Here is a 21,963-nt window from a genome sequence, read left to right as displayed (position 1 = left end):
CTGTTTGTCATTCTTCCCTTCCTTACCTCGGGGTCCTGGTATGGAGAGATGTAGAGAACAGACACAGTTTTGGATTTGAGCGTTTTCAACGTGCGCCCAGCAGCAAGAGAGGTAGGCCGCGGGAAGGAGCCCTAGCTCCGGGCAAAGGGAAAGACGACACACAGCTACCGCAATGTGGAATGGTTCACTCAGGGCCTTCTCGAAACACCCTCTGGTCTTGGCTCGCTGAGGCAGGCACAATTTCGTCGTGCTCAAAGGCAAGGGTCATGGCTCACGTGGCCAGGTGGCACTTAGAAGTGTCCAGGATCGGGGGAGGGGGGAACCAGCACGGTGTGGGGGGCGGCGGGCAGCGCCCCCCCAGGCCTATCGACCTTCGTCTCATAAGGGCACATGGCCACTGGCTACTCCATGCCAACTGCTGGGGAAGCAACGGGGGTAGAGAACACCCCTGCACCTCACGACCCATGAGGGTGTGGAGGCGGGCAGGTGAGGGAGAGATGCGACACATGAAGTAGGACCGCTACTATCAGGGTGCTTTTAAGCGAAGCCAGGGAAACACAACATGTGCAAAGCTAAACAGTGCAAAAGATAAATAACAGTTCAGTCACCGGCATGTCACAGTGATTAATTGTCAAATTAGTGACACAGAGAATCAGAGAAGAAAAAACTCCCCCCCCCAAACAGAAACTGCTGTTACTAAGAGACAAGTGGCCCAAGTCCCGAGAGAATTGCATTATTATCTGTTTTTTTTTCCATGAAACTCATGAGGTAATGGTGCATTCCTAACACCTCATTAATCAGTCTTTCAACACTCAATAAATTTCAAGATGGCTTTGTTCTTTCTCTGCTCTTCCTCTCTTTCCTCCCTCTCCAGAAAGCAGCACACTCTCACATTTCATGTAGCCTCTTAACGGGCATGTGCTAAATGCAAATGATGTTCTATTTCCCAAAATGAGTGAGTGCTTTTTTTTTTTTTTTAAATCAAACTTTCTCTTTACCAACCTAAATGAACAAAGTGTTGTGCTGATATACAGTTGTCACGTGTTCTGTTTTGCTGGGATGGAAGTTGGTTTGTATATAATCAATTTTAATTATATAAAGCCATGATGAATTCAAGGTCAAGTCCTTGGTTGCTCATGCCAAGCCGAGAAAGAGAGAGAGAGAGGGAGAGAGAGAGAGGATTATTCATGTGGGAAAACATGATCTATTCTACAGTGTGATTTTTAAAGAATTATTAACATTGCAAAAGGCAAACATTGAATAGAATAGCTCAGTAGCGACCTCATTTATAGCAAAAGTGAGCTTCGGAATTGAGACCCAGGCTGACATTTTGTATCAAGCACTTGCATTAGTGCCCAGCCACTTACCCGGAGCTGTTGCCTTTGCTTCCTGAATCAGAAAGAGCATAGACTCGCAAGGCCAAGGTCCCTAACAGCCCCCTTCCCAGGAGCTAATGGGGCATCCCTGCCTGTTCGGTAAGTCAACTGGCAGTCAAGCAGAGTCTAGGGCAGGATGGGCATAAAGCTTGCAATTGAGGGCCCCATGGAGGATCTCTCTGAGATCTGTCACCACTCTGTCAAGGCCCACCTCTACCAGCCTTCGAGTGCCCCCATTGGCATGCTCACCACTAGGGCTATAGCAATAGCCTTGGTACCATTGGGGCCCAGCCCATGGTGGTTGAGATTCATGTAGGACTCCTCCATGTTCCGGAGAAAGTAGGAGACAGGCACCACGCTCATCAGTCTGCAGGCTTCCAGGTACAGCTCATTTTGTCTGGTGGTGAAAAATTTCTCTGTATCTACAGAAAAAAGATGCAAGTGGATGAGGTGGGGTTTCTCTTCTACATTTGCCTTATTTCCCCTCTGGCCTTGGGCCAGTTGCAGACACTATTCATCTGGTGTCTCCTCTGCCCCAGGATGTCCCTATGAGTGTGTGCACAGGAGGGCAACTCCAATCGGGAAATCAGCCGGAGGTGGAAAAAGAGATCCAAATTCCAGAAGGTCCAAATGGACATCTCCCTTTGGGTAAGAGACAGGGGTGCCGGTTTTAGGCCCAAGCTTTCCTAGGAGAAGGAGCAGTGTGCCCATGCCCACCTCCCTGGATTGTCCACATCCAGGACTGATGAGATCAAGGACACATAAGGGCCTAACTTGCTTGCCTACCATGGGACAGCTCTGAAAGGCCAAACAGACAAAAATCTGATTGGTGATAGTTGAGGGGAGCCTCTGTTTTAGTTTCACCACCACTGTTAAAATGAGAGCTGCGAGTAAAGCTTTGCTAAAGATTTAGAGAGGCTCCAACTTGAAAATCCCTCTAGTAGGACTGAGCGGGCTTCTCAAAGTGGCCAATCGGTGCAAGATGGAGGGATACCCCTCCACCCCCCAACCCCAATCAATTGGAAACAAGCAAACTTGAATTTGAGCGTGCTTTTCTCTTTCAAACATTTGCAGGTCGGGATCCCTGGGTGGCTCGGTGGTTTGGTGCCTGCCTTTGGCCCGGGGCGTGATCCTGGAGTCCTGGGATCAAAACCCGCATCGGGTTCCCTGCGTGGAGCCTGCCTCTCCCTCTGCCTGTGTCTCTGCTTCTCTCTCTCTCTCTGTCTATCATGAATAAATAAATAAAATCTTAAAAAAAAAACAAAAAACATTTGCAGGTCATGTTTCCTCACAAAAAGGAGCGTTATGCCTACTTTACTGATGACAAATCCAGCCCCACATCACATGCAGCTGATCAGCGCTCAAACCAGCTGACATCAGGGGACATAGGGGACATTAGGTCTCCATTCCAACCTCTCGGGGCCTTTGTTCCCTGGGCTTGAGCCCTGCCTGGCTCGTGGTCAATGGGCAGCAGCAGACCTCCCTGAATTCCGTGTGCCCTCACAGCTGTCTCATGAAGCAAGCCCCTTGGACAGCCGGGCCTCCCATGGCCAGCTGGGGTCTAAAGCCTGCATCTGTTTTCCTTCAGATGCCAGGGCCTTTGGCCAACCCACCCTGGACATTTCTGAGGCCAACAATGAGAGCTTTGTTGGTGGAAAGGACAAGTTTACAAGGAAGTTGACTTTGCCGCACAGCTACTCCCTGGGCTTCTCCTTAGGAGGTTTGTAGAGCAGAGGCTTTCAAGCTCGGCCCTATTGACATTTTGACTTGGATAATTCTCTGTTGTGAGGTGCTGTCCTGTGCAGTGAAGGATATTTAGCAGGATTCCTGGCCTCTGCCAGTGAGGTGCCTGTAGCATCCTGCCCCCACTCTGCCCAGTCTGCCAAATGCCCCCTGGGGTGCAAAATCGCCTCCAGGTGAGAACCAGTGTTGCATAGGAAAAACAGCATGTGGCAGGTGAGCAACTTCTCCTGCCTTCTCTTCCTCTTCTGCAGCTTCCCTGCCAGCTTGCTATTCCCCCCTCCCCCCATGGGTTTATGTCTCAGGCCTGTCCAGAAAGCCCTCCCTGCCCACTCCCAGCACCTCCGTACTGGCTGCAGGGTCACTAGAAGCTCCAGCAAGAGGGCCCTGAGTGTCTATCCCAGCATGGCATAGTTGCCATGAGAGATTCCTGTTTGCCAAGTCAGGGTAGGTAACCTCCACCTTTGTCGTTGGCACTAGTTCTGCTCTGTTTTGTTCTGCTGACCCTTTCTAGCTGTAGTCAGTGTGGTTGTGTTTTAGAGGCAGCTTGCAACAGTGTTATATTCTCTCGTGGGGAGTTGGGGGGTAATGGGATGGAAGCAGGAATCTGGGACAAAGCATCCAGTTTCTATCTGCCACCCCTTCCAACCAGCAAAAATTCTGTGGGTTGTTTTTTTTTTAAGATTTTATTTATTTATTCATGAGAGAGAGAGAGAGAGAAAGAGAGGCAGAGACAGAGACAGAGGCAGAGGCAGAGGGAGAAGCAAGCTCCCTGTGGGGAGCCTGATAAGGGACTCAATCCCAAGACCCTGGGATCGTGACCTGAGCTGAAGGCAGATGCTCAACCACTGAGCCACTCAGGTGACCCTAAAATTCCGTGCTAAAAACCACATTAGTATGTTAGCAGCAGCCTTGACACGGAAAAGAAGTCAGAGAAAGAGCAACAAGATGCTGAGTGTGGGGCGGGGTGGTGGTGGTGGTTGTGGTGTGGGAAGGAGGCATGTGTGGAGGTGGAAGTTGTGTGTTAACCCTGGGTGGGGAGGTTTATGAATTGACTGACCCAGCCTCCAGAACACGAGAGAGGACAGCCACTGGGCTAGCCTCAGCCTAGAAGTTCCAGGCTGGCCCATCAGGCAGGGGGAGCATTTTGCTCACGTTGTTTCATAGCTGTTCTGGGCACTTCCCTCCCCGGGGAAAGAGAGGGAGAGGAGGATGGAGGCATTGTTTGCAATAAGAGTCTTTGCTGCAGCCTAGCCAGCACCCTTGCCCTCCCCTGCCACCCTGCCCACATCCCTGTCCTCCCCACGGCCCCCCCTCCCCCCGCAGCCTCCCAGGGCACACTTGCTTTGTTTAGGGCTAACATTCAAGTAGGAGAACCAAGAACTTGAGAACTCAAATATGAGTAGAGGGGAAAGTCACTGGGATGCAAGTCACTGGGAGCCACAGACACTGCAGGATCCCCCACAATATGGAGCACGAAGGCAGATGAGCGGGGTGGGGTGAACAGGGCACCAGCGAACATTGGCAGCTCTCTGTGGCCTTGGGCAACTCACACTCAGTTCCCTCTTGAAAAGGCCGATAATAATGACTACCTCCTGGGACTCGTTCAAAGACGACATAAGATGCCACAGGTAGAATCATTTAGAAAACCAGAAATCCCTGTTCGTGTATTGATTTACCTTTGGACAAGCCCATGTGGCTACTCTGCTCACCAGGGAGGCCACAGGCACTGGGCAGCTGCACCTGCTGCCACTGGGCCAGACTTGAAGAGGACGTGGCATGGAACTGGCCCCAAGAACGCCTTTGTCAGGCCAGCCTGCCGGGGCCAGAGCCATGGCCAACCTGGGAAAGCAGAGGCCTCCAGCCTCTGAGGAACGAGGCTTGCTACTACCCCACCTATTAAGTGTCCACTCTCACCTTCAATCTCCAGGTCTGTTTCTGAGCTCTCTTGGGCTGGCTTCTCTTTTTCCACAGCCACAGAGGCCTCGGCCTCACAGTAGAGGGTTTCATCACTGTTCTGTGAGGTGGGTTTGGTTTCGGGTTCATCTGGAAGAAAAAAACTCATCTCCTTGATGCTGGCAATGAAACCTGCTGGCCTCTCACGTAGAGCTTGGCCTATGCTCCCTTCCTTGGCAAGCTACGTCCTGGCCACAGCCTGTGAAACCCGCCCCCTCCCCTCCCCATGCAGCTCAGCATGCTGAGAACCACAGTGTGCATTCAGTCCTGACAGGGGGACTCCATTCTACAAGCCCTCCTTATGGGACACAGTGCCACCTCTTGGTCACCTATAGGGTCTGGTGCTAAACACCTCCTGTGTCCTCTGGGACTCCCTGCGCCTGCCTGGTTCCCTGCTTTGGGCCTGTCTTGGAGATTGGCTCCTTGCTCACTTTTCCCCTTCTCATTGGCTTAGGTGGGGTTGAGAGTCTGCTTCACGCTTTCAGGGAGAGGATGTGTGCCGATGCCTAGGCCTCCTCATTGGCGGGCACAAACCATGCTGCAGAAGGCAAAGGGCAGGGCAGGGCAGGGCAGGCAACTTGGGTCAAATATGAAATGAAATGAGACAGGAAGCATCCCAAGGAGAAAGAAAGATAACTTGATTCCTGAAAATTTGACCTAGCTTCTCTTCCTTCCAATCCAACATTTATTTTAAGACCATGAAGAAGGAAGGGTTGCAAAATCTTGCTGGGATCATCAAACATACACGTCCTAAGCTTTCCTCCTACCAGTCCCCACACTTGCTGGACATGGTTTTCTGCCACTGGATCACTGATCTGGGACCAGCATGGGTTCCTGAAAGCCTCACAGAAGGGTCCAGAGCTAGTCCTCCCACATGTACTTGATGCAATGTTTGGAGGAGCCATGCTCCATCACCAGGTAGCCCATCAGAACTTGGCCAATCTACTCTTTGGGTGGGCTGAGCATTTGTGGCAGTGGTCCCAAGTTTTAACCACCCAGATTATAAGATAGTGGGGTTCCTAATAAGTTCATGCAGGTCTGTGATTTCTCAGTCCTTATCCATAAACCCAATATTTAAACCCTTATTATCCATAAGCTCCAATATTTATTTCTGAGACTGTAAGACAGGGTCTGGATGATAAGGGGTAGAAGTAGCAGTGGCCCAGCAGTTAGAAGACATACAGCAACTTAGCCATCCAACTGAGCCATCAAAAAGTTATAACTTTTTGAGTCTTAATATCCTGAGTCATACAATTTTAGAATTCCATCCATCCAGCAGAATGCTAGTACATGTTTAAATAGATATCCAGAAGAAAAAAAAAATCCTGATTTGTAGTGTTAGCCAATTCAGGTGGCGTAAATATTCCCAACATGGCTGTTTCAAACTACCAACATGACATAAACCAGCTCACAAAATGAAAATTAAAGTCACCCAGAGTTAGTACAAGCCAATTCCAGCACAGCATTGCATCTGATTCTCTCACTCCCTGTTTGGGAAGCCCTGAAGCCAAGTCAATGTAATCCACTGTCCAGAATCTAGAGGGTCCTGGCTGAGGAGGGGAGGGGTCTTCAGGGTCCATGTGATCACTGGGTATTACACCGAGCAGTTCAGAAGGGCCCAAGTGATGAGAGATGGGATGCCTGTTCACCTTTTGTCTCAGGCTCAAGAGGTTCATCATTGTCCATGGTGCCAGGGCCCTCTCGGGGGCTGCTGCCAGCTTCTTGCCACCTTTCTGCTGCTTCCCTAAGAAGCACACCTGTCTATTCACTTCTGTCTCAAACTTTGTGCACCTCTGCCCTCTCACAGATAAATCCCACAGTGGGGCCTAGAGTTATCCTTGTATCCAAGCAAGCCCTGGGGAGGGTGGGCTTTGGTGGGAACTGGACATGCATGGATTGGACCCCAACTCTGTCTGGGGGAAGTAGCTACTTCCCAGGATCATCAGGGAGAGTGGTACAGCTCTATTCCTGGGAGCCCCGTCGAAAGGATGCGCACCCCCTGCGACTTTGTGACTTAGGGGGCACTTTCATTTCATCTCTTCAACATTCCATGACCTCATGCAGTCATTGTGATCCATGTGGGTGAACTTGGCAACAGCCAACCTCCCCTCTTGGTGGCCCTGGCAGTCCTCTTTTCTCATATGTCTGCTGGGGCCAAGCCCAGGCTTGGCTGTGAGTGTGCAGGTGCTGTGGGGGGGCCTCTCGGTGGTGTTAGATTTCCCTTTGTGGCAGGAGCAAAACCAAGCTCCTTAATCAGGTGACTGTGAAGAGCGGCCACCATGTTCTTCTCTCAAGGTGGTTGTGCTTCAGGTACGAAATATTTCAGTCATGGGTGAAGTCAGTTTTCTTCTACCCAGTTCTCTTTCCTTTTTTCTTTCCTCCCCGAGAGAGTATCCTCAACCTTGGAGCAGAAGATCAAAAGCAAAGCACAACAAACATATGTTCTATCACTACAATTTATTGCAGCCAAAGTATTGTTTAATCCAAACTACCGGGCTGCCTAACTTGAAACCACTCAACCATCATTCACACGCGTGGCTATTTTCACATTCTTGGAGTTGAAGTTCACTTGCAGTTTGCTCTCAAGAGAATCTGGAGGTGTGTTTGTTCCTTCTTGATAAGCCTTCAGCACATCAACGGTCAGGTCAGTGACTGGAGGGCTTGGGGATATGGAGATCCCTCTTTGCCACTCAGAAGAATGACGAAGATCTAGGAATTTGTGTAGGGAAACAATGCTTAGAATCTTGGACTGAAAGAAATATGTATATCTGAGATGTTACCCTTTCCTTCAGGCATTCATTCTGTAAAAAAATTATAGAGTATCTATTATGTACAAGACCCTAAGATAGGCACCACTGTGGGGAAGGGATGCAGACATGATTATGGCATGGTCCCTTCAAGGCATATATAATACAAGATAGGAAGGGTGTGAGGGTGGTGGGCAAGTATTTTCGGCAGAGCTCCTGTTCATAAAACAAACTTGAGTCACCCTACATCAGCATGGCAACACCATTCTACTGGCCCAATCCCATGTGGTTCCTTGAAAGAAACACCAAACAGGCCAGAGGGAGTGATCAACTCCTAGGATGATTTGGTAAGCATGAGTCCTAGAGACCCTCTGGACATCTGTCTACTCCACACTGGTACAGAGGATAAGAAAGTGTCCTGAAAGGAGAAAAAAGGGGACTGGAGAGTATATATATCGGTCCTGGTCTAAACTCTAGGTGCTCTGTCTGGACAGCACCACATGGTCTCAGGCACAAAGGGAGAATTAGAAAATTTGAGGGAGAGCACTCTAAATAGCCACTGAGCCTCTGCTCAGACACCAGGCACTACTGGGAATTGGTAAGGGTCAGGAGGGAGATTCTCTGGGAGGTCAAGGGAAGGGGAGGTTTCTTCGTGCTGGGGAGCATTTGTGGGTTCTGGATAAGTAGAGTCCTGGCAAAAGGCATTTCCAGGGATGCAGAATAAAGGAAGGCAACAGAGCTCAAGCTGAGTTTGGGGGAATACAGGGTGCAGAGAGTAGTAGGGAAAAGGGAGGCCGTAGGGATTACAGCAATTTCAGGAATCGATTCAATGCAGTGAAAAGTCAGTAGGAAGCCACTGAGGATCTTTAACAGGAGCATGGCTGAATCAGAGCTCCTCTTTATAATGATGGGCAGCAATTATATTTATTTGAGGGAAAAAGTCCATTCTGGAGAAGGAAAAATGTTCAAGAGCCATAATTTTAAAATTTTGTATCTCTTTTAAAATCAGAAAATATATCTGCAACTTCTTTTTATTCTTTTTATTTATTTGAGAGTGAGAGCGCGCGCGCACGAGAGAGAGAGAGAGAGAGAGAGAGAGAGAGAGAGAGTACGAGCGAGCACAAGCAGGGGGAGGGGTCAAGGGAGAGGGAGAAGCTGATTCCCAGCTGAGCAGGGACCCCCCCCACCCCCCCACCTCAACATGGGGCTCAATTCCAGGACTCCGGGGTTACTATCTGAGCCAAAGGCAGGTGCTTAACTGACTGAGCCACCCAGGTACCCCTGCAACTTCTTTTTATATGTTATTTTAAAAGTTTGTTACTGAGGAACATCCCTTTTCTTTTTAAGGATTTTATTTATTTGAAAGAGAGAGTGAGAGAGAGTGTGCACGTGTTGGGGGGAAGGGTGGAGGGAGAGGAAGAAGTAGACTCCCCGCTGAGCAGGGAGCCCAACGTGGGACTGGTCCTAGGACCCTGGGATCATGACCTGAGTTAAAGGCAGACGCTTACCTGTCTGAGCCACCCAGGTGCCCCAGGGGCATCCTTTTGTTTTTTAATTAAAATTTTAATTTTGAAATATTTTAGATTGTATAGAGTTACAAAAAATAATAGACTATATACTCTTCAATCAGCTTCCCCTCATATTTACATCTTGCATAGAAAAATTTTCAAAACTAAGAAATTACATTGGTACAATGCTATTAACTCCACTATAGATCGTATTTGTATTTTACTCATTCTTTCACTAATGTCCATTCTTTGTTCCAGAATCCAGTCCAGGATCTCACATTGTGTTACCATGTCTCTCTGTCTCTCTCAGAATATGACATTTCTTCAGTCTTGGTCTTATATGATCTTGACACTTTTAAAGAGTACTGGGCAGATATTTTGTGGAATGTCCCTCAGTTTGGGTTTGTCTGATGTTTTGTCACGATTCCTGGGAAAGGTGCCAGAGCTGATGTGCCCTTCTCAGCGCATATCAAGGACACATGATGTCAATATAGATTACGTTGATTTCTTGGCCAAGGTGGTATCCTCCAGGTTTATCTACTATGAAATTACTGCTTTCCACTTTGTAATTATATAGTTTAGAGAAGATGCACTAGCAAATATCCTATTTCTGCTTCAACTTTTTGCCCAATACTTTTATTTATTTATTTTGCCCAATAATTTTAGCATCCATTGATCTTACAGAGATCTTGCCTCAACCATTATTACTATCATGTTTTAACAGTGCTTTTCTGTTTCCCACAGTCCTTCTATGTTTGTTAATTGAAATTCTTTTGTAGGAGAGAGTGGTCCCTTTCTCTTATTTATTGGTTTAATCAGTTGTTTATATTAGCAGGGATCATGGCTGCTTATTTAATTCAATACAGTACTGTCATTATTTTGCTGTTCAAGTTCCAACTTTGGCTATGGGAGCTCATTCAGGTTGTCTCCTGTGTCCTTTTAACCTGCTCTCTACCTTTTATTTATTTGTTTTTTATTTTTATAGCTAAGACTATTGGTTTTTTTTTTAAGGTTTTATTTATTCATTCAAAAGAGAGAGAGTGCAAGCAGGGGATGGGCAGCAGGGTCACCCCCCACCCCATGCAGGGCTAGATCCCATGACCCTGGGATCACGACCTGAGCTGAAGGCAGGTGCTTAATTGACTGAGCCACCTAGGTGCCCCCTCTTCACCTGCATGTATGTAGCAGGTGTATGTTTAACCTTGTGAGACACCATCATGTTGTTACCCAAAGTACAAAGGGGCTCTGCTAATATGAATTTACCATAGGAATATATGGTAGCATCATTGTTCTACATTCTTCCCAACACTTGATATCGCAGTTTTGTCTTTATTTTGCCATTTGAACTGTGTAATGTTATTTTCTGGTGCTTTTAATCTGTATTTCCCTAACGACTAGTGATGTTGAGCATCTTTCATATGCTTTTAGGCCATTCCTATATCTTTCTTATTGTTCAGATCTCTTGTCTCTCTTAAGTTGGGTGTTACTGAGTTTTGAGGGTTCTTGATATATTCTGGGTAGAAATCCTTTATCAGACATGTGGTTTGCAAATATTTTCCTCCCAATCTGTGGTTTAGCTTCTTATTCTTAACTCTGTCTTTCACAGTGTACACATTTCAATTTTGATCAAGTCAAATAATTTTTCAAAATTCGTAATTGAAAAATTACCAACTTTCTGCCTAGCCGTGGTCATGTAGATTTCCTCCCATGTTTTATCCTAGAAATTTTATAGTTTTATCTTTTACCTTTAGGTCTACAATCCATTAAATTTTTTTTGTGGTAAAATATGCTAACATAAAATTTATCATTTAACCCTTTTTAAAATTTATTCTTTAAAGATTTTGTTTATTTATTCATGAGATACAGAGAGAGAGAGAGGCAGAGACATAGCCAGAGGGAGAAGCAGGCTCCCTGTAGGGAGCCCGATATGGGACTTGATTCTAGGTCCCCGGGATCACAATCTGAGCTAAAGGCAGATGCTCAACCACTGAGCCACCCAGCCATCCCTTTAACCCTTTTATAGTGTATAATTTAGTGGCATTAAGTACATTAATGATATTGCATAACCATCACCATGGTAAACAGATGTATAACTGTCATCCATCCGCAGAGCTTTCTCTAGGATCCGTTTTGAGTGAATCTTTGGGTAAGGTATAAAGGGTACCTTTGTGAGGTATGGATTGGGATTCATTTTGCATGTGGATGTTCAAATGTTCCAACAGTATTGTTGAAAACACTGTTCTTTCATCATTTAATTGCCTTTTTACCATGGTCAAAAGTCTGTTGACTGTATGTATCCTTTTGGGGTTATTTGTGGGGCTAGCATTTCAGAAATGATACAACCAGCATGTGATGTCCCATCTAATCAGAATGTTGTACTTTTACAAGTACATTCTTTTTTTTTTTTAAGATTTTATTTACGAGAGACACACACAGAAAGAGAGACACAGAGAGAGACAGAGACACAGGCAGAAGGAGAAGCAGGCTCCATGCAGGGAGCCTGACGTGGGACTCGACCCCAGGTCTCCAGGATCAGGCTCTGGGCTGAAGGTGGCGCTAAACCGCTGAGCCACCTGGGCTGCCCTGCCCTACAAGTACATTCTGTAGCTAGATGAGCCACTGCGGTGCTGGGAGGTAGGCATAAGGGACTTCGGGAGTGGGAGGTAAACTGATTCTGTAATCCACAGAGCAGGAACAAAGGAGACAGTCTCAGGGGAGGATGGGAGATGTGGTTTTGACTTGAAATAAGTCAAAGAGAATGTCATCCAGGGCAAGATATGGACAAATACTAAGAGAAGGAAAATTTCCTTCTTTGTTGCCAGTATTATTGTTACAACACTTCCACTAGTGGAGAACACGGCAGAGGGACCCTTTATTATCCTATAAGGTACCATCTATACAGCACTTGTAAGTGCAGACACTGTTCCATGAACTTTCCATTTAAATAGTCTATTATTATGCCATTAAGAGATACTATTATTGATTCCCATTTTACAGAGGAGGAAACTGAGCACAGAGGGGCTAAGTAACTGGCCCTAAATCACACAGCTGGAAAGTGGCAGAGCTGGGACATGAAGGAAGTCAGTCTGGTTGTAGAGCCCACAATGCCTCTCTACACCGCCCTGCATGCTGTTGATTTAACATGACAGGGTTGTTCTCCATTCAGGGCAACTGCTGTTCATGGCTCAGATGGATCTGGGCTCAGATGATGTATTTCAGGAGTTGGCAAACTATAGTCGGAGGACCATATCTGGTCCATGGCTTGTTCTGTAAATAAAGTTTTCTGGAAATACAGTCATGATCATTTATTTAGATATTTCTGTGGCTGCTTTCATACAGCCACATGCCAAAGTCAAGCATTTGCTGCAGAGACCCACATCCTGCAAAGTAAAAAATATTTCCTATCTGGTCCTTTAGGAAAAAGTTTGCCGTTGCATTTAATGGCTATTAGCATAAGACAATAATGGTTCTAGTTCTCCGAGGAAAGAATGGAGAGAAAAGAATCCAAGAAAGTTGGCAGAAACCACATTAGGAGGCAAGATGAGGAAGTACAACCAAAGAAAGAAACAAATGCCATTACCAGATGTAATAATATTCATTTCATGCAAGGGCATTTAAAAAAAATGGTAGTTGTAAATCCAGTAGGATTTCAAATATGGGGGGAGGTTTTTGAAAGAAAGGTGCTTGCAGAATTATAAAGCAAGAAATTCCCCATTATGTGTCCACTTTTGCAAGTTTGGGTTTTATTATGTTCAGTTTCCTTATGAAACTGCAGCTCTTCAGAAAGAAGGACTTTTTATTCATTCATTCATTCATTTGTTCTTTAGTTCGTTCAATGTGCTTAATGTACTAGTGCTGGCTTAGGCAATGGGAGCAGAGTGGCGAACCTCATGAAGTATATATACAGCTTACTGAGGGGTACTGAGGAGTAAAGAGACAGTGACAGTGTTGGATCCAGGGTAAGCAAGGCTGTGAGAGAAGCAAATAGGAGGAAGCTTTGGGTCCAGACTGAGGGCAGTGGCATGTTTGCTTGTGGATGGGTGCTGGAGGTTCAGGAAAGCTTCCTCGAGGAAGAAATGTCTAGGCTGAGACTTGAAGTTCCATTTTGCAGTATCCAGGTGAAGGCAGGGAGAGGGACAGACCCAGGGGAGGAGGAAAGGTATTTGAGGTTGGGAAGAAGCATACAAAGTTCCTGTAGCCTGCTGAAGGAGTCATGGGTAGTTTAGTGAGGCTGGAGTGGGATCCTTACTTCGGGGAGTGGTGATGGAAGGGAAGAGCTGAGAGATGACATGGGAGGTGGGCAGAGGCCAGCAACAGAGGAGTTTGGCCTGCATTTTGAGGCAAAGGAGTTTGGCCTGCATTTTGAGGACAGTGGGGGTTTGCAGAGAGGTTTTAAACAGAAGCATGACCTGACATGATTCACAGAGTAGAAATACTGCTCTGGCTGCAGTGTGGAAAGCAGACTTAGGACAGGAGGAGGATCAACACCAGTTAGAAGTGGCTGCAGGGGTATATCTTTATCTCACTGATAAAGATAAAGAAGGCCAAAGCACTTGGACTTGGGACAGATCAGATATGAAGGTGAAAGGAAGAAGAAAAAGCCAGAGGCCAGGAAAACATGATAGATGATTGTGCTGTTCCAAAAGACGATGACAGAAGAGCTGGGGGGAAAGAAGGGTGGTCGTTTTTTGGAGGATAGTGGGGGAAGGTGCTGAATGCAACTTTGGGTGTGTTGTCTGCCTCTGGGACATCCATTGGAGAGGTCCACAGACAAAAGAATTTATGAGTATATGGCCCAGGAAAAGGATAAAAACAGATATGTGAGTTGTCAGTATGTGGATAGTATCTGAAGCCACTGGAGGGATGAGCATTTCTCAAGGAGGGACTTAAAGTAAGAAGAGGAAACAGACCAAGGATGAAATCCTAGGGGCACCATCATTGAAAGGGGTGCTCAGAGGAACACAAATGAAAGACATTAGGACAAATTTCCACAGTGTCAGGAGGAAAACAAGAATGTCATGAAAACCAAGGGAAGAAAATCTTTTTTTTAAAATAAATTTATTTTTTATTGGTGTTCAATTTACTAACATACAGAATAACCCCCAGTGCCCGTCACCCATTCCCTCCCACCCCCCGCCCTCCTCCCCTTCCACCACCCCTGGTTCGTTTCCCAGAGTTAGCAGTCTTTACGTTCTGTCTCCCTTTCTGATATTTCCCACACTTTTCTTCCCCCTTCCCTTATATTCCCTTTCACTATTATTTATATTCCCCAAATGAATGAGAACATATAATGTTTGTCCTTCTCCGACTGGCTTACTTCACTCAGCATAATACCCTCCAGTTCCATCCACGTTGAAGCAAATGGTGGGTATTTGTCATTTCTAATGTCTAAGGAATATTCCATTGTATATATAGACCACATCTTTATCCATTCATCTTTCGATGGACACCGAGGCTCCTTCCAGTTTGGCTATTGTGGACATTGCTGCTAGAAACATCGGGGTGCAGGTGTCCTGGCGTTTCATTGCATCTGTATCTTTGGGGTAAATCCCCAACAGTGCAATTGCTGGGTCGTAGGGCAGGTCTATTTTTAACTCTTTGAGGAACCTCCACACAGTTTCCAGAGTGGCTGCACCAGTTCACATTCCCACCAACAGTGTAAGAGGGTTCCCTTTTTTCCGCATCCTCTCCAACATTTGTGGTTTCCTGCCTTGTTAATTTTCCCCATTCTCACTGGTGTGAGGTGGTATCTCATTGTGGTTTTGATTTGTATTTCCCTGATGGCAAGTGATGCAGAGCATTTTGTCATGTGCTTGTTGGCCATGTCTATGTCTTCCTCTGTGAGATTTCTTTTCTTTTTTTTAAAATAAATTTATTTTTTATTGGTGTTCAATTTACCAACATACAGAATAACACCCAGTGCTCATCCCGTCAAGTGCCCCCCTCAGTGCCCGTCACCCATTCACCCCCACCTCCCGCCCTCCTCCCCTTCTACCACCCCTAGTTCGTTTCCCAGAGTTAGTAGTCTTTATGTTCTGTCTCCCTTTCTGATATTTCCCACACATTTCCCTTTCACTATTGTTTATATTCCCCAAATGAATGAGAACATACACTGTTTGTCCTTCTCCGATTGACTTACTTCACTCAGCATAATACCCTCCAGTTCCATCCACGTTGAAGCAAATGGTGGGTATTTGTCGTTTCTAATGGCTGAGTAATATTCTATTGTATACATAGACCACATCTTCTTTATCCATTCATCTTTCGATGGACACCGAGGCTCCTTCCAAGGGAAGAAAATCTTACAAGGGAAGAAGTATGCAAAATTATAGAGCATTCAAGAAATAATAAAGCCTGGAGCATGGCCCATTATATTTGGCAACCAGGAAGGCACTTTGATGGGGAGTCTCAGTGGAGTGATGAGGGTAGAAGCTACATTTCAGTGGAATGAAGATGAATGAAAGGTAAAGAAGTATGGATATCAGGAGCAGACAACTCAAGAAGCTTGGCTGTGAAGGAGTGGTGGGGAGATGGAGGGATGGCTGGAGGGGGCCTTGGGCTAGGCAAGAGTTTCATATAGGAGAGATCTGAAGCATGTTTAAATGGTGATGGCAAGGAGTCAGGAAAGAAAAGCATGGGGTGAGCATAATGAGCATAATCTCTGAGGATGCAGGAGGAAGGGATCCCAAGCATGGTGGAATTGTGAGCCACTGTGTTGGGAGGGAAGGAAGAAAGGTGGCTATGGATGCTGGTCAGTGTGTTGGTGTGGCAACAAGGAGTAGAGAGTTTTCACTTGGTAGTTCTATTTTTTTTCTCTAAAGTTGGCAGGGAGATGATCTCCAGAGAACAAGAAGGGAGATCATAGGACAACGAGTTAGAGAAGAATGGTCATCATGGAAATGGGAGAGAAAGCTAATTGAAAACAAAGGATTGCTGGGGAGGGTTGAGGGCTGAATGAGGTTGGAGACCAGCACACTACTGGCTCCAGTCCAAGGGCCTGGTAACTTTATTCACCAGTGCTCAGCAGCCCAGATGTAGGAGCCAGGAAGGAGAATGGTTTTACTGACTGAGGCAGGTGTCATTAAAGAATAGTGGACAAGAGAGTTGATAATGGGAAGAGTGATAAAAGATGGTTAATGGGGATTCCATGCTGGATATAGAAAGAAATGTTGACCGAGGAGAGGTATGGGGACAGAAGAGAGAGCTCCAGGGTTTGATGGAGTTAACAGCTGGCGCAGAAGTGAGAGTGGGAGAGGCTGAAAGTCATGAGGTGTGATCCACTGGGATGGGTTTGTGAACTTATGATTTCAGAGGTGGAGCAGCACTTAGCCATGATTCTCCAAGGGTGTCTGAAGTACAGTGGGAATGAGGCCACTGAGGAGGCAGTACAGTAAGCTTCCAGGGTTTGGGATTGCTCATTGACATTGGGCACAGGAGGACTTGAGGCAGGAGAAACTGAGTCCAGGGCCAGAGTCTGCAATGAAAGAGGAGAAGGGGGACTGAGGTCAAGAAAGTCAGGGTGAGGTTGGGGTAAACATTGATGAGTGCTTGGTAAACATCTGATGAATACACGAATGCATGAATCCGTGAATAAGTGAATGCATCAACTCAGACCAAGCTGGCACATTTCTGGGAATATCTGGCCATAAATCCTGAGATGCCAGAGGAAACACTAGGATTACAGAGGCCAGGTTAGGAGGAGTGTACGGGTCTCAGGTTATCATAAGAGTTGAACACAGTCAATTCTTTTCAGCTTATCGTATCTGAGAGACTGTTTGAGCCCTCTAGACCTGCACAGGTTCATTATGATAGCTACTAGCCCTTTGTAGCTATTGAGCACTTGAATTGGGGCTAGTCTAATTCGAGATGTGCTATCCATGTAAAACACACACTGGATTTCAAAGACTTAGCACAAAAAAGAAAAAAAAATAATGTATTTCATTTTAAAATATTGATGATGGGGGTGCCTGGGTGGCTCAGTTGGTTAAGCATCTGCCTTCAGCTCATGTCATGATCTCAGGGTCCTGGGATCGAGCCCCGCATTGGGCTCTCTGCTCAGTGGCAAGTCTGCTTCTCCTTCTCCCTCTGTGATCTCTCTGGCTCTCACTCTCTTTAAATAAATAAAATCTTTAAAAAAAAAAGGATTGATGGTGTTGGAATGCTACTCTTTTGGATAGAAGTGGTTAAATAAAACATATTATTAAAATGAATTTCACCTGCTTTTTTTCCTTTTTATATGAGGCTACTAAAATTTTTAAAATTACATATGGAGTTCATATTGTATTTCACCTGAGCAGCTTTGCTCTAGGCCTTGGTCAGTTGCTCCTGCAATCCTAAAAGGAAGGATTATGCCTGCCTGAATGATGCACATGTTCTACCAGTAAGTTAATAAAGGCAGCCATCTTGAACTTCCGTACATAAGTAAAATTTGAACCCTTGAGGGTTCTTGTATACAGGATATTTCTCTGTAAGAGAATATTTTGTGTCCCTTAAAGTATTGCAAAACCTTCCACTTACCCTTAGATAGGGTCTGTATCCTTGTAAGCACCCAGTGGTGTATCATCATCTCCATGAATCAAGGAGATTCAAGGGATTCATCTTCATGAATCAAGGGATGAATCAAGGAACTCATCTGGTCTCTCTTCTTGGAATATTTCTGGCATGATAAGGCTGCAGATGGTGCACATTGTACTTCTACTTTTCCTTTGGCCGGGGAAGCCCAACGCTTCCTCTTCTCCAGGCCAGGTCTCCTTGGAATCTGCAGCGAGGTCTTGTTTAGCATTACAGTTTGGAAGGCCCTTATTTCTGCCAAGGATTGTAGAAGATGACCCTAATTAGCAGTAGCCAGAGCTGGTTTGGGTTTAAAAGAAAAAAAAAGTAAACACTAAGGGCTTACCCTAGGTTGGAGGAAACTGAGGCTCCAAGAGGTTCATAACGTGAGAGGTTCCACAGGTGGGAAGTGGCGGAGCCAGGATGTGAACTCAGGTGGTCTAACTCCAAAACTTGTGATGCTCCCGTCCGCCTACACTTTTCAACATAGCTGATTATGGATTAGGAAACAAAAAGAGGACAGTCTCGCTTACTTGGCCTTGGGTAAAACCCTCTGAGAGAGCATGGCATTGGTTGGCCTGACATATTTTGCACACACTTGCATCGGACAGCGCAGTCGAGGGCAGGTCCTTTAGCAGAGGTTCCCAGACTAGATACTAGACACCAGAATAACCGGTGCCCCATTCTAGACTTGTTAAATCAGAACCCTGGCAGCAGGGCCTAGGAATCTATATTTTTAAAACATTTCCAAATGGATAAGGGAACCCTCATTTCACAAAGCGATAAACAGAGTCTCTAGGTGGGTACCTTGATTTAGGATCTGATTTAGAACTTGGGCTTCTGGGTAACCACTGGGACAAAATGGAAGGGAGGTACAAGGAAGGTTTATTTCAGCCCTATAAAAGAAGTGGGCCTGGCTTTGGGGGCTCCTTAGGCAGAGCTAACTAACATTGGTGTGCTCCATTTCTAAGAATGTGCTCCTTCCCAACCTTCAGTTTGCCCTTGCCCCCCCCCCCCCCCTGCATCTCAGGCAAGGTCGTGAGTGCTGTTACTCGAAGCCAGACTGACCCTCTCTTTCTTTCAGCCTTTCAGTGTTATGATGTACCCAGCTGGTCCTGGATCTGGTGACTCCCCGGAGGGCTTCCCCGAGCAACCGAGGCTCCAGCCACAAATCAGCAATCGCACAACTCAGACACTAGGTACTGAACTTGGCAGTGTGACACCGTCCTTGCATCCCAGTGTGGCCGGGGTAGGACTGAGGGGTAAGGATGGGGGAAGAGAGAGACTCCAAGAGGTCTTCGGGTAGCACAGAACTGACAGAAGACCGGGCCTTCATTCAGTGACACCTGCTTTGTTGGGTCAACACAGATTTGGCTCCTACTGTGTGCCTGACACTGTTGTGGGCACTAGAGGGGCACCTCAATGAAAACCAGCCCACCTACCAGACTTGGTCCCTGCCTTGTGGAGCTTCCCACCCCTGCTCCACCCACTTTTCCTGACTCAATTACCAACTGGACACCTGCCCTTTTTCTTTTCTTTTCTTTTCTTTTTTTTCCCCCCCAGATTAGGTAAAAAGAAGGCTCATTTGGAATAGAATGGAAAAGGAGACAAAGGTGTGGACTTAATTTGGGACCTAGAATCTGAGTGACCTAGAGAAGACAGTAGAGTCAGGAACAGGGATAAATTCTTCTTCCCAAGAAGGCGCATCCTCCCTGGGATGCGGAGAGAGATTACAGAAGTCAGGGCTGCGGGGGCCTGAGACAAAGTCGTCATCTGTGGGGCGAGAGGTTATGGGGCGCCCCAGGTGGACTCCTACTGAGATGGCAGAGGGGGAATGACAGTGTGGCCCTGGGATGATACCGCGCGGCCTCCAACGAGCCTCGCTTAATTTTCAGGCTGGGCGCCCGCCCGTTGCCGCGGGAACAGGCTCCCCGCCCTCGCGAATCCCGCGCGTGCCGCTGCGCTCCCAATAAAGTTGTTGTTGAAGCGCCGCGGAGCCACGTGGGCCGGCCCGGGGGCGGGGCCGGGGCCAGGGGCGGGGCCGAGCGGAGCGGAGCGAGGGAGCGCTCCCAATAAAGTTGTTGTTGAAGCGCCGCGGAGCCACGTGGGCCGGCCCGGGGGCGGGGCCGGGGCCGGGGGCGGGGCCGGGGCCAGGGGCGGGGCCGAGCGGAGCGGAGAGAGGGAGCGCTCCCAATAAAGTTGTTGTTGAAGCGCCGCGGAGCCACGTGGGCCGGTCCGGGGGCGGGGCCGGGGCCGGGGGCGGGGTCAGGGGCGGGGCCGAGCGGAGCGGAGCGAGGGAGCGCTCCCAATAAAGTTGTTGTTGAAGCGCCGCGGAACCACGTGGGCCGGCCCGGGGGCGGGGCCAGGGCGGGGCCGTGGGCGGGGCCGGGGCCAGGGGCGGGGCCGAGCGGAGCGGAGCGAGGGAGCGCTCCCAATAAAGTTGTTGTTGAAGCGCCGCGGAGCCACGTGGGCCGGCCCGGGGGCGGGGCCGGGGCGGGGCCGTGGGCGGGGCCGAGCGGAGCGAGGGAGACCCTGCGGGAGGCGCCGAGGAGGGGAGGCGGAGGCGGGCGCGGGCGCGAGCGCGGCGGCTGGCCATGATCGCGTCGTGCCTGTGTTACCTGCTGCTGCCGGCCGCGCGCCTCTTCCGCGCCCTCTCAGGTACCGGCCCCGCGTCCCGGCAGGCGGGTGCCAGGCCCGGGCCCACGTCGGCGGGGCCCCGCGCGGCGCGTCGGGCCTCACGACCACCTGCCCCGGCCCAGGTGCGGGGAGGCGGCCCCCGGTGCCGGTCCGGGACCCCGCGAGGCCCGGGCCTGGCCGACCCCCCCCCACGCGGGCCTCCCTGCCCCCCGCGCCTGCGGCCTGACGGCGTCGGGCCACAGTTACCGTGGGAGGGGCCGGAGAAGGGGCGGCAGCCGCGCTCCCGGGCCCCCGCGGTGCAGAGGTTTCGGGGGTCCGCGGGGCACTGCCCTGGGGCGGGGGCGTTGGCAGCTCGGGTCGAGGCGAGGGCTGAATTCTCGGGGGTGGGGGTGGGGGTGGGGTGTGAGCCGAGCCCCGCACGTACCTGCGGCCTCCCGGGTCACTCCACGCTCCCCTTTCCCAGCCGCCGCTCCGCTCTCCGGCCGAGCCTCAGGCTGGGAAGGGCCGGCTGCTCCCCAAACCCAGAGACCACGGAAGCCCCCGCTTTGGAAGCCGCGTTTGGAGATGCGGCGGGGCGGAGCCGATGCCCACGCCCGCTTGGTCCTTGAGGGCGGGGAAGGCTGTCACGCTTGCACTTTCTCACCATCCGCCTGCACTGCCTGGTCTTTGAAATTCCCCAGGCTCTTAGGGGACCCCCTCCCTCTGCGAGAAGCAGAACTCCCAGAATGTTCTCTGGCGACTTTAGAGGGCGGGACAGACCAAGAGCTACTTTCCTAGGAATAAGCCGTCAACTGCATTCTGTGCTTTTTTTTTTTTTCCCCCCTTTCTGGAACTTCACACGATGTGTGTGGGTGTGTAAATTCATCTGTTCCTGTGTGTCTGCCGCTGGAATGCAGGCTCCCGGGGTGGGGTGGGGGGTGCAGGGCCATGCCTGTTCTGTTCCCTGTGTTTCTAGTGCTAGCACACCGCCCGGAGTATAGTAGGCACGCGGTTCACCACGAGAAACTCCGCGGAAGTGTTTGTTTTCAGAGAATTAAAGCATGTGCCTTCATCCACGTTGCTGTCATTTCTGGAGCTTCTGATGTGCGTCAAGGTGCAGCCTTAGTGACACCGACTAGTCCACAGGTTTCTAGGCCCGCAGAGTTTAGAGATCTCGGGGAAGGGAGCATCTCCCTCCCTCCTTCCCCCATTAAAGTAGTGCCACTTTTGTTGTTGTTGTTGTTTAAAGATTCATTTATATGGTCATTCATGAGAGATGCAGAGAGAGAAGCAGGCTCCTTGCAGGGAGCCTGATGGGGAACTCGATTCAAGGACCTCCGGATCATGCTCTGGGCGGAAGGCAGACACTCAACCACTGAGCCACACAGGCATCCTGCCACTTCTTTTTTTTAAAATATTTTTAAAATTTTTTATTTATTTATGATAGTCACAGAGAGAGAGAGAGAGAGG

The 21,963-nt window shown here is 48.5% G+C and overlaps 2 protein-coding genes and 1 long non-coding RNA gene across 20 annotated transcripts in view; 1 reads left to right on the top strand and 2 right to left on the bottom strand.

Moving 5' to 3' along the window:
- The window catches only part of LRRC74A (leucine rich repeat containing 74A), a 34,083-nt gene extending 27,184 nt beyond the window's left edge, over positions 1–6,899 (bottom strand). For all 9 annotated transcript variants that reach the window (XM_072839444.1, XM_072839445.1, XM_072839440.1 and 6 more), the window contains exons 1-3: positions 6,722–6,899; positions 5,034–5,162; positions 1,626–1,798 (exon numbers count right to left, since the gene is read on the bottom strand). In XM_072839444.1, coding sequence (XP_072695545.1) covers positions 1,626–1,798; positions 5,034–5,162; positions 6,722–6,758 — 339 coding nt within the window. In that variant the 5' untranslated portion in view covers positions 6,759–6,899. The remainder of the gene's footprint in view (positions 1–1,625; positions 1,799–5,033; positions 5,163–6,721) is intronic.
- Positions 6,900–7,173: 274 nt separating this feature from the next.
- ANGEL1 (angel homolog 1) overlaps positions 7,174–21,963 on the top strand; it is a 41,746-nt gene continuing 26,956 nt past the window's right edge. The window contains exons 1-3 of one of the 9 annotated variants that reach the window (XM_072839433.1): positions 7,174–7,382; positions 7,539–7,716; positions 18,962–19,076. In XM_072839433.1, the coding sequence (XP_072695534.1) occupies positions 18,974–19,076 (103 nt within the window). In that variant the 5' untranslated portion in view covers positions 7,174–7,382; positions 7,539–7,716; positions 18,962–18,973. Of the gene's footprint in view, positions 7,717–18,961; positions 19,077–20,385; positions 20,536–20,611; positions 20,637–21,469; positions 21,608–21,963 lie in introns of those variants that run through there. The other 8 variants (XM_072839434.1, XM_072839431.1, XM_072839430.1 and 5 more) reach the window with 8 other exon arrangements.
- Positions 14,490–21,174, bottom strand: LOC140640292 (uncharacterized). 2 transcript variants are annotated; one of them, XR_012036961.1, is made up of 4 exons: positions 20,939–21,174; positions 18,224–18,367; positions 17,845–18,132; positions 14,490–16,801 (listed from the first exon to the last, which is right to left on the bottom strand). It is a non-coding gene; the product is annotated as an uncharacterized lncRNA (long non-coding RNA). The 2 variants fall into 2 exon arrangements; XR_012036962.1 differs by lacking the exon at positions 20,939–21,174 and adding an exon at positions 18,946–19,802.

Source organism: Canis lupus, chromosome 9, assembly GCF_048164855.1.
Source record: "Canis lupus baileyi chromosome 9, mCanLup2.hap1, whole genome shotgun sequence".
In the NCBI taxonomy this organism is placed as follows: Eukaryota; Metazoa; Chordata; class Mammalia; order Carnivora; family Canidae; genus Canis; species Canis lupus.
Note: the sequence above shows the minus strand (reverse complement) of the source record. Positions and strands in the feature narration are given on the sequence as shown.